Raw genomic sequence first — 12,523 nt, forward strand, 5'->3', positions numbered from 1 at the left:
GGTAGTATACCATTAAATTCACCATTTTCATCCTCGTATATAAATGGTTTGACTTCCCAGAAAATGGCTTCAAGTGAATTGTTAACGTGACGTGGTGAACTTGCCAAAACTGGCGTAACACAGAAAATATAGTAAGCCACTATTAAAATTACCAACGATTCCATTTTTATTGATGGTTACTGCAGAGTTTCAAAATCAGATAGATTAGTTAAGTTACAACGATGATTTCTTTTGCCAAGGAAATTTTTTTTTCACAAAGTAAAAAAGGCGTTTTTTTTTTACTTCTTGACCTTTCATTAAAGGGTTGTTTTTGTGTTATATATGAATTGATCTTAAGATAAAAAGAAGTCTATTAGGGCCCAAACGACATTATCAGTCATTTCCGTAAAGGGGACAGAAACAGGTTCAGAAAGGACGGGAAAAGTGACAGGTGAAATTTGATTGGTCACCCAAAGTAAGAGCCAAGGAAGAAGAAAAATTTTAATTAGAATGGTTTAATAATCCCAACTTGTTTTCGTTTTCCTTATGTTTTTAAGGCTCGATGAAGGTTCCATTTGAAGAATTTCAATCTAATCTAATGGCTTTACTTCTACAACAGAGTTTTTATTTGAAATGAATAACATATGACTAAAGAAATTGTTTACATAGGGCATATATATATATTAGTAAGTCTCGAAAAAATCATTTGAACGTAATTGAAATACTAAAGTTCACACCTTCACAAATTTCAGAGCAGTTCAAACCTAGCGAGGGACTAAATCTCTCAATCTCTATTCAGTGCTGACGAGTCCTGATAAGGATGAAATGCATATGCTGCTCTGCCAACCAAATCTCCTTAGTGAATAAAGTTGGACAAAAATTCTTTGTGATAAAAGGACTTCAACCTGCTGCAAATTAGCTATCCATTTTCAATTAGGAATCTCTTTGTAAGGTTTACGTAAGTTTGTGTAAAAACGAACATTAAATGTTAAAGATCTCATAAAAAAATCAAAAAAACTTTCAGATAATTCAAAATAAACTTTCTCGTGTAATTGGTGAAGCTACAGAGGCTTGAGCGCTTAAAAGTGCTTTCGAAATGAATTCCTTCTTCTCATCTAACAATGCCTGCCGCCCAAAAAACCACCCCATGTAATTCTTAACCGTTTCCACCATATTGATTTCCTGTTTCTCTGATCGCAACCAATTAAAGAAATCGTAAGACAATCCCACGACCATGATTAAGAAGACAACGATGACAATTATTCGGAATCGCATATCGTGGTGGAATAATGTCCATAAGTTGTTCTCAATATGGATTGGTTGTTGGAAGAGATACTTGTTAAAGATATCACGTGAGTAAGAATAAACCTCGTCAGCATATTTTGACATGCAGTTGATAAATTCTTTCTGCTCTTTATCAACCTGAAAGAAATGTAGAAAGTTCAAAGTGAACATCGGCCATGCCAGTTGTCTACTTCCACACCCGGGGGGGGGGGGCACTCGATTTTGAAACGACCGTACGTTCGGCCAAAAATCAGGTTTCTAAAATCGGACCCAAAGTCCAAATAACCTACCCATGAGGGCCGCACGTCCGGTAGGTCACTTACCTGGAGTACTCCCCCCCCGGGACTTCCAAACCCCCTTCTCACAGACCCGGTATGGTTTTCCAGTCAGTGGGGGTAAAAATAACAGACTAAAACTCGATAGGGATTGATATCCTCATATGTTTCATGGCTGGGGATTTCAATTCTTTTGTTTTCAAGACAGAAAATTCAGTGGAGATGGGAAAAAATAGCATAAAATTTTGCAGTGAGGATTGGTTTATTTGATTATATTCAGTGGGGACAAAAACTCGAGGATAATTTTCCACCGGGGACGATATTTTGGCCAATTTTTCCAGTGAGAAAGAGATCCCTGTGGGTCTGTGAGCAGGGGGTGTACTTTCCAGGTCGCTGAGATCTAGTAGATGTCTACTGTCAAGGTTGCTGGCATCCCCTGACTAATTCGTGCCGAAATTTAGATCTTCTTTCAAAAGAGCCTCTTTAAATCCCCATTTCAAATTTCAACAGGTCGATTTTGTATCTTTTTTATTCAAAATAAGAGGTGATGATTTGATGCTTTGTAAAAATACCTCCAATCTTGATAGACATAGCTTCTGGTATAAGGTTATACACTGTTAGCCTGAACTTCGAGTATAAAATTTGGAGTGGATTTGAAATTTTTTTTTCAAGTTAAACACATAACCTACTCGGTGAAATTTCAGTTTAGGATTTTTTTATTGGACCTAACAAATATGAAAGTTTTCGAAAAACAGCTCACCTTTTTACTCATCATAATCATGAAATGAATAGGACCATAAATAGTCTTCACAATAACGATCGGGCGGTCAGAAACTTTGTTATCATGATGCATTTTCTCTTGCATCCATGACGCCACCATCTCTACCATTACGCCCGCATCAACCGCCCCTGAACGAACCATGTCAATTACCTGCCATGATACAAAGATGTTGTTTAGTCTTTACGAGGCCAATAACAGTTTATCATAGAAACAAATACATTTTTCAACTGAGGCATGTGCCTAAAGGGGTCGGTTTGGATCTGGTTTAGAAATGTAATAAAATTGATAATACGGTTAACCAACCCTCTCTATTTCGAACTCAACGGGAAATCTTATTTTTTCGATATAAGGCCCGGCGGAACAATCGTAAAAGTGGGGAGGCTGAAGGCTCAAAATGAAATGAAATTCCCTAGGAATTTGAGAAAAAAATCTCATTTGCTCAAAAGCGGGGAGGCTGAAGTCTCCCCGCTTCCGCCGGGGAGACTTCCTGGATATAACAGATAGATTTCAAGTATGAATATTTTATGAGGCTTTTTCTGTGACGGGAGCTGAGAATCACTTCGAATTATAAGAATTCAAATAATAGCATTTCAAATCAGGGAGGATCAACTGTATCCCTTAGTTGTCATTCTAAAAATTCATTGGAGCACTACAACTTGATTTTATGTTTAAGGCGCTTTGCTGAGTGGGTCGATTAAATCAATTTCTCACTTATCAACGAGACAGCAGAGTACCTCTTTAGCGACCGTAGTGCAGTGGTAGAGTATCTGGTTACGGTGCGCAAGGTTGTGGGTTCAACCCCCAGCTGGGTCATACCAAAGATTCCCAAAAATTGTACTTGATGCCTCTCTGCTCTATGCTCAGCAGTTAACAGAAGGATCAAGGGTAAGTGGAGCAATCCAGGGAGAAAGAGTGGCGCCTTCCCCTACCTTCCGGTAGAAAGCTATCTAAAGAGAAGCCTTCGGCTGCGGTCGCAGACTTACTTATATCACATTTCCCTAATGTTAACTACACCTTTCCCGAGATATTTTCGACTTTTTTGTTACAATGTTTGAGTGTCCAGACTGACTTACTTACCTCTTCGTATGATTTTGCAGGCACTACGTTGGCTTTATAATCCTTCCCTGCTATCTTTGATTCATATGAATTCTCCAACACGGCAACACGCTGGTTTTCGATGGAAATGTGATCAACAGAGTTGACAGCATCCGTCATCGTTGTTGTCATCAAGCACCCTGAAATTTGTATACAGATTCCATAATTCATGATATGCACCATTGCAATGTCTTCCATGGACCCAACAGCTGATTGGTTGCAAGTGACGCGGTATTGACTGATTTTACGTCACTTACAACCAATCAACTATTGGGTCCTTGATGTCAGAAGACAGCGCAATGATGCAGATCATGAATACAGTTGACGCTCTCTAATTCGATCTTCAAGGGGACTTGGATTTTCATTGAATAAGGGAGCTTATCGAATAAGGGAGCGTCATGACAGTTTCTTGTTGACGGGGACTTTAAATTTCATCGAATAAGGGAGCCTATCGAATAGTAGAACGTCGAATTAGAGAGCGTCAACTGTAGCTCAAATTTTTATTTCTCATTAGCTTTGATCTCTACGTCCCCTAATTCGAATCTTTCTTTAATTGGAACTTAAACATTGGTCACCTCAGCTGGGAAATAGTGTAAAATGCTCTCTATAATTCGGATTAAGTAAGGACTTAGATTGAAGATCGATTTAAAGTGAGGCAACTGTACAAAAACGTTTGTTAATACAGTCGGAATAAGCACCTAAAAGCTTTAACGAACATAAAAACTTTCTTTAGAATTTGAGATGTTTTAAAATTGGTCAAAGATTGTATTTTGTATGAACGAAATGTAAAATACACTAATTTGAAGAGGTTCTTGCAAAACTTACCCAACAACACACCAAAGAAGATCCAACATAGAGCAAACAGGCGACCGATCGGTGATTTTGGCACCAAATCGCCATAACCCACCGTCGTCATTGAAGCCATAGACCACCAGAATGCTGATCCACAACCTCTAGCAAAACTATTTGGAAAATCTGGATTTAATGTTCGTTCAAAAAACCAGATTGCCACACAACAAATAAATGAGGCGAAGACTGAGATGAGAAGGATAGAACGTGATTCTGTGATTCCGTGAATGATTTTGCTGATCAACGTGATTCGATAGCGTGGTACAATGATAGCGAGTTCATGCGAGTAAGCTATTTGGAAGATTTGGAATCCCTTTTTACCGTAGAATAAAGGATCTAAAGGCCGTACGATTGGTCCTAAAATGAGTTGTGTTCTATTGATGCCTTTAAAAACACCATCGTTGAAATCTACCGTATCATTTCCTATACATTGAATGATCTTTGAGAATTCTGATCTCGATGGTAAACGCCTTTCTATATCCAAACCCAGACCTCCTAAGTTGCCAGAACTGTTTTGACAAAATGCGTGTCCACGATCGAAAATGGATTTGAAAATGCCAGTCAAATTACCGTGTTGGTCACGGAAAAGGAACGGTTTCAGCTCCCAGAAGACTGTTTCGAACATGTTTTGTTCGTGGACCAGCTCTGTTGTTGATGCTAGATGCACTGAAGCGATTGTGATTGCTAATGTGATCAACTGCATTTTCAACTAGCGACTCTTTGTCTTCTTGAGATTTAAAAGATTTTATTCGATTTCAGATTGATTGCAATTTAACACCCTGAACTAAATTTGATTAAATATCATCAAAAGTTTCTTAGAAATAAAATTAACATTTTATTTTCCATGGCTTGAAATAAAAATAAATTCTTCGGGGGAAAAGCAGATAACTTTTCTCATATCACGCAGTTCTAAGAAGAATAAAAAATCTCTTCTAAGATGGTATAAAAGCTCTTAAAAATAGCCTTACATTAGATTCTAAATTGAGTTCCTGTCAGAAACTAAATAGAATTCTTCATCTTTTTTAGTTCTTATCAAAAGCTGTCTTTTTCAATCAAAGTCAATAAAGCTAAAGGTTCATGGAATTCAAGTTTTGTACGACTCGTTTGATTTTTTCAAAGTAGAAAAGAGTTGACAAATCTATCACAATTAAAGGTTTTGTTTTTAAATAAGAGTGATATCAAATCACTTTTAAAACCTGCAGTTAACACTTTCGAATGACGTCTTTTAGATGATTTAGAAGATTTTTGACGTCTTTTCAGACTTTAGATAACGTTTATTCTTATTGCATTATGTTATCGGTACCTCGATACCCAAAACCGTCGTTTTCTTATAAGTTTCCCATTTTCGCACTAAGATTCCTTTGTCACTTTACTAGTGGAAAAAGACCAGGACTTTGGGTAGTTGACAAATGAGCTTCGGAAAGTTTGGCAGTTTCGTGAGTAAACACAAGATTTTCCGTACCGTTAGAAAGAAACCCATTCCAATCTCATGCCAGTTATTCCGGGAAAAATAGCGGAATGATTCCGGAAAAGTGACAAGAATCTTAGTGCAGAAATGGGAAACCGCCACCACTAATAAAACTTGTACCAGAGTATCAGTTAAACATAATTTCAAGATGGAACCAACATGTAGAGTCTCTGTATGACAATAGCGTTGGAAATGTTCCACTGATGATGTGTAAACTTCATCCAATTATAACCTCGTGCATCGGAATAGACGAGCCAATATCATGCCGGTTATCCCAGGAAAAATAGCGGAAAGATTCTGGAAAAGTGGCAAGTATCTTAGTGCGGAAATTGGAAACTTATAAAAAAACGACGGTAGTAAATCGTGTTCATTAGTCCGCCCAATCATTCGTTTATTCATTAAAATTCACAATCTCTTCATCATTGCCATTCAAATCTGCATCCATCATTACTCGCTTCTTCTTCTTGTCACACCACAAACCATACAACCAGCATTTCAAATCATAAGAAAAACCACAGATATATAAACAAACAGCCACCACTAATAAAACTTGTACCAGTGTATCAGTTAAACATAATTCCAAGATGGAACCAACATGTAGAGTCTCTGTATGACAATAGCGTTGGAAATGTTCCACTGATGATGTGTAAACTTCATCTAATTGTAACCTCATGCATTGGAATAGACGAGCGACTTCTTTGGACACTCGGACACCTGTTAAACACTTGATGTATAGGTTGGCCGGTACTCTCTGAATCACGTGTAGAGCTGCATGCTGCAAGGAAAGACGGATTATTGTTAAAAATTAAGGCCGGTCTCCACTTTCGCTCCACATGAGCAAAAACTTTTTGACGTTTTTGTAAGGTCATTGATCGGTTGAAAAATGAAGCGATTCCATTGGTCGAAATCGACGTAACAGATGGTAAAAGGTAAAACTTCCTTCAACATTTTTTTTGTTCGCGCGAAACTTTTTTATGACGTAGTCTTTTCTTCAGGCAAAATGTTAAGAAAAAAACTTCCCAATTTCCATTTCGCGCGAAAGTGGAAATCGGCCTTTAATATCTAAATAGCACTGCAGTCAACTCAATTGACTAGGGTCTTGTCACTTGTCACTTAAAGGTTTAATTTTTTACATAAGTGTTCCCGTTTCATATCAGACACATGTTTCATATCAGGACAGTGTCTGCCGCTATTGTTATGTTATGCTGATATAAGCAAAAAAATGTTTTTCTTCTTCTTTTTCTGACCAATCTTGCTCCACATCCGTGTCAATCCAGTGTGAAAAAGCTTGCGAATTAAAAGTGATTAGTAATCAAACGATATCACTCTTGTTTAAAAACAAAAGCTTTAATTTAAATTCAAAACAAAAACCTTTAATACGAAAAAAAAATATGATGTCTCTTTCTTCCAGTTAGTCGTGCCTTTTAGTTTTTCTTCTCGTCTGACCGAAGTAGAATAAAATAACGACTATAGAATTTATGATACCCGTAATACAATTTTCCTCAAGTATTTCCTTCTTCACTTTCTGAAAATGCTAGAATACAATGAAATGATTTCTTAAGATGATAACCCTACCTTCGGTAAATTTTGTAGTATTTCATCCTGATACCACGCTGCTACATCAGCATTTATCATTGCAGCAAACACGTGACCATGGCGTACCAGCTCAAGTGCGTCTTCGTACGATTTCGTCGGAACAATTTTTGCTCGATAATCCATTGAAGCTGACTTTGCTTCAAATGAATTCTCAAGAACGGCTACTCGTTGACCATATACACTGAAATCACCAAGTCCTGAAGTATAAAACATTAGAATGATACATAGATGATCATAGATATGCCCTCCGATGCATCGGAATGGGTTCTACCCACGATGGAGTAGGAATCCCAGCGCAAGCAGACATTGCAACCCTGCAGATGCGAGCTGCCGAGCCATGGTGTATACCACGACACTCGAACTACACGGGAAAACGGATGTCCTCGCAGGTGTAGAACCTCTTAAGTGTCTCCGCACACCATAATGTCTGGAACATCTACCCATACTCTTTTATGTTATGGTACCGAATTCCCCTCACATGACATGGGTTGACCCGGGCGAAGGAGCATTCACTTGCCAAGTGAATCGTAGTGCCACGGTGGGTATCGAACTCGGGCCTCCTGGACAGAAGTCAAGCACGATAACCACTATATCACTACGCCTAACATTAGAACTAGTTTGCAAATTTTCAACGGAAACTTAAGTCTGAGCTGCTGCCAACTGCTATAAAACGCCATATTAGTTAGTCTAGTTGAATACGACTGACGTCAAATTTTGCCCGAATCATAATCAACTAAACAATATTCGTGTTAAAGTAAATGATTCAAGAGTACTATCCATTTTGCTTACATCGATATTGAAATCAATTTTAGAAAGTTGTATATTTAAATCCTCATAAATTTAAACCAAAAACAAATAAAAGTTTAAAGCCCTGTTATCATTAACATTCAGCACTGTTATTGGTTTTGGCTTTCACAAAGCATAAATTTAAACCCTTATAGTTTTGCAATGTCAATCTTTTACCTATAAAAACTTTTCAAGGTCCTAGCTGCTGAGTCTTTAACAAATAATACTTTTACTAGAGCACTGTCTATCTTTAAAAGAACTTTTCCTATGACCAACATATCGAAAAAATATATATACAACTTACCAGAGACGAAATTAGTCATCGTAGCAGTCATTACACACGCCACCATCACTCCCATAAACAACCACAATAACGCTATCGTGCGGCCAATTGTCGATCTTGGAATAACATCCCCGTAGCCTACTGTCGTCATGGAAACCAGGCTAAACCAAAGACTTGTGAAACAACCTTTCATGAATGAACGAGGCATTTGGTTACCTTGGTGACGTCTCTCGGTTATCCAAAAGAAAAAACTAAAAATTAAAGCCATTAGCAAAGCTATAATGAAAATGGGCTGACAGTTGATTATACCTCGGATGATTTTCGATGGTAAATCGATATAATGTCGTTGTACTACTATTGCAATTTCGCTTGTTTTGATGAGTTGAAATGACCTGACACCGTGCTCTTGCTCCCAATCATGATCGGTAGGCGAAAGAATAGGCGTCCAAAAGAGATGTGTTGTTGTCAGGTTATCACTGTAAGCACTATGGTTGGTTTCTAGCTCTTTTAAGAACGACTCGCGATCAGGGAAAGCGTAGGAGAAGTCGATGACCTTTGTGATATTTGTATCCTGAGGCATACACAAATGTTGGGCGCGTCGGAATATCATAGGTATTATATCATCAACATCACCTTTCTCGTTCTTGAAAATAAAAGGTTTGATAGGCCAATATATCCCTTTAAGAAGTGTCGTGTTTTCTTTCGGTTGGTTTTTAGCTTGTACCAGAGGTAGTAGTTTAAGTAATATTGGAGTAAACAGAATTGACAACACCCCTTTCATCTTTACTAAACAGTTGGTTCGTTAGGTTAGCTGCTCGGCTTCTTTGTCTCTGTGTGCAGCGTCTTACTTAGAAACTAGGTTAGCTGCTCGGCTTCTTTGTCTCTGTGTGCAGCGTCTTACTTAGAAACTAGGTTAGCTGCTCGGCTTCTTTGTCTCTGTGTGCAGCGTCTTACTTAGAAACTAGGTTAGCTGCTCGGCTTCTTTGTCTCTGTGTGCAGCGTCTTTCTTCTCACATATATACAGGTACTTAGAAACTAGTTTTAAAAAGAATTACCCTCTTCTTGGGCGCTTTCCAACGGTAAACTCACCGTATGTAATGTGGAGCATTAGGAATTAGGAATTTTCTTTTCATATTAAGAGAAGATAATATCAAATAAAACGGAACGAGTAATGTCTTTTTTACAATATATTTTACCGTGAATCAATATCTTTCTCAGTCTGAGCCTAAGCCTGATAAGGATCAATGATGAAGATAAGTTCTTACTGATTATATATCTGCCAGCTATTGAAAATCAATATCTTCATTATTTTCCCCTTAATTGGATATTTGAATAGGCTAAATATTATATGGAGTAAACCATTATTTTTCTTAACGTCTTAATTTTTTCTTAGCCTTTTGGGAATCGATCTCATTGGTTGGGGCTTTAATGAAAGGAAATGGTAACCGAAGGGTCATAAATAACATTTACGGGGAGTCAAATTATCGACGTATTGACGACGTTCTTGGGAATCTCAAGATTTTATGGTGTTAAGTGTTTAATGACTTTGCTATTAGTACCTATTTCGTAGCGACCGTAGTGCAGTGGCAGAGCATCCGGCTACGGTGCGCAAGGTTGTTGGTTCAACCCCCAGCTGGGTCATACCAAAGATTAATAATAATAATAATAATAATAATAATAATGATATATTTCTGGCATTTCCAAAATTTACATTTGGCTCTTCACCTGAAAATTCTGTATATAATATATGTGCAATGTCTAGAAAAAAATTGTAAAATAACCTGGTAGTATACTGAAGAAAAATTGGGGCCGTATGCGGACAAGCAGATAGGGACGAAGCGGTGGGCTAGTATGACGAATAAAATGATTTGGATTAAGAAGTATAAGGGGTAAAATGTGAATAGTGATAGAGCTAGACTAAAACCTAAACAAATCCGAGTATCTGAGTATGCTAGCTGAGGCCATCGCAATGTGCGCTATTATAAAAAATTAACGAATATATTAAAAAAAAAAAAAAAATACTAACATAATGTTATAAGCTAGACTAGACTAAGGTTCGAGTACTATTGGTGGCTAGAGGTAAAGTAAGCGACAAAATAGATCTAAGAACTCGGTGAGATAGAATCACGACAGAGCGTAAGATAGAATGAGTAAAACTTGCATAGATTGCAACACCGAAGGCTGTGTAAAAGTGTACTGGACCTTGCAAAACACGACCAGTATTTTGACATAAATAAGTGAGCTATCAACTATCTAAATTAAATTAATTGAAAATAATTAAACATCAAATGGAAAAAAAAAAAAAAACTTCATAGAACTAGAAAATAATAAAGTCATATATATGCACTGAAGAAAATACAGACTAAGTAAACCTAAGAACAGATGGGCTAAATCTAAAAATCAGAATGGAGACTAGGGAACCAAGGCTACGAGTAGGGATATTAGAAGAATTGAAGTCAGAATTAAATTAAAACTAAAATGGCGCGTGAAACAAATCGAGAATTAGACTAAAACTAGGTATAAGAAATAATATAACATAGAAAGCACCAGCTAGGAAATAGCGAGTAGCGACGCAGGGACTACAGTTGGTAGAAGAGGTACTACTGCAAGCTCCTAGCTAGGGCTTTGTCGAAAAAATATTTTTTTGTTTCTTGACAAAAGGCTTTGTAAGTTTCTGAGTCACGACAGTTAACAGGTAGTTCATTAAAAATTTTAGAAGCTTCAGATTCAAAGGAACCACTAACATTACAGGTTTCACGCAATTTAGTTCCACCAATTACATCCGTTCGAGTCTTGGCTTGCACATATTTCTCCATAGGGAGGAATTTGGGCCAGTCATTCATATTCACTGATTTCCACGCAAGTTTAGCCAAACTGTATTCGGTCCGTTCTTTGACAGGTAGCCATTTCATATCTATTACGTCAGACTTGCGAGAGTAGCTCTTCCGGACGAAGCTAGCTGTGGCATTTTGGACTCGTTGTAATTGGTTGAATAGATATTGTGGTGCGTTGTGAATTACGGTATTACCATAGTCTATTTTACTCAATACAAGAGATTCTGCCAACTGGCGTCGTACACGGTATGGTAAATATCGTTTGATGAGGGATAGACTCTTCAGCGTGCCATATGCTTTAGTGACGATTTTTTTGACATGTTCATTCCATGTTAGGTTTTCGGTGAAGATGATTCCTAACAGCTTGAATAGGGGAACACGCTCAATCACATTTTCGTTATTTGACTTGATTTCGAATTCAAAATTATGCCTCCTTGCCATTTGAGATGTGGCAAAGAGCATCGATTTAGTTTTTCTGGCGTTAAATATCAAGTTCGAATCCAGCGACCATTTCTCAATTACGCTAATATCAGAGTTCATTTCAGTGACACAATTTTCAAGCTCGTTTGGTTTGGTGTGGCGATATATAGTCGTGTCATCAGCATATTGAACACATTTTGCGGTGGTTTTTGTTGCCATGTCGTACACGTAAATGTTGAAGAGAATGGGTCCAAGTATGCTTCCTTGGGGGACGCCATTAGTAACTGTGAGAATGGATGACTTCTTGTCGTTGATCTGTACGTACTGAAGTCGATTGCTCAGATAGTTGGAGATAACATAGAGTGACTTTTTTGAGAATCGTAGTGTGTGAAGTTTTTTGATAAGAGTTTCAAAATCAACTGTATCAAATGCTTTTGAAAAGTCAGCGAGAACTGCAAGAGTGATTTCGCCTCGATTCATCGCTTTCAGGATGTCGTTTTTGATTTTGATGCAGGTGGTTATTGTGCAGTGACCCTTTCGAAAACCAGATTGATGTATTGATAGTAGTTCTTCACTTTCTAGATAGTTTGTCATTTGTGTCATAATCAGTCTCTCGTATACTTTTGAAAGGATCGGTAATATGGAGATTGGACGGTAGTCGCTCGGATCAGCGGGTGACTCAATTTTAGGAATGGGGCTGATTTTCGAGATCTTCCACTGGCTAGGAAAGACGGATTGTTGAATGGAAGAGTTGATAATATGGCAAATGGGACTACAAATTTCATCGATGGCGAGTTTAATGTATTTCGACGGTATCTGGTCATGGCCGGTTGAGCAGTCGTTTCGAAGATTACATAAGGCTTTATTCCCAAA

General features: G+C 37.8%; 2 protein-coding genes across 2 annotated transcripts in view; one reads left to right on the forward strand and one right to left on the reverse strand.

The window, feature by feature from the left end:
* Positions 1–12,523, forward strand: part of LOC136797749 (PAX3- and PAX7-binding protein 1-like) — a 71,774-nt gene that overhangs the window by 34,817 nt on the left and 24,434 nt on the right. The window lies entirely within an intron of this gene.
* LOC136797628 (uncharacterized) lies at positions 1,009–5,072 on the reverse strand. Its single transcript, XM_067054214.1, has 4 exons — positions 4,240–5,072; positions 3,397–3,554; positions 2,299–2,469; positions 1,009–1,401 (listed from the first exon to the last, which is right to left on the reverse strand). The coding sequence occupies exons 1-4, from the start codon at positions 4,964–4,966 to the stop codon at positions 1,009–1,011; spliced, it is 1,449 nt and encodes a 482-aa protein (XP_066910315.1). The 5' UTR covers positions 4,967–5,072.

Source organism: Clytia hemisphaerica, unplaced genomic scaffold (assembly GCF_902728285.1).
Source record: "Clytia hemisphaerica strain Z4C2 unplaced genomic scaffold, Clytia hemisphaerica genome assembly, whole genome shotgun sequence".
In the NCBI taxonomy this organism is placed as follows: Eukaryota; Metazoa; Cnidaria; class Hydrozoa; order Leptothecata; family Clytiidae; genus Clytia; species Clytia hemisphaerica.

Bases quoted from the DNA above. Each gene is read 5' to 3' on its own strand.
- LOC136797628 (XM_067054214.1), bottom strand. From the start codon at position 4,966: ATGCAGTTGATCACATTAGCAATCACAATCGCTTCAGTGCATCTAGCA. The intron at 2,470-3,396 runs GTAAGTAAGTCA...GTATCATGGCAG, and splicing joins CTGCAAAATCATACGAAGAG to GTAATTGACATGGTTCGTTC. The intron at 1,402-2,298 runs GTGAGCTGTTTT...CATTTCTTTCAG, and splicing joins TGATTATGATGAGTAAAAAG to GTTGATAAAGAGCAGAAAGA.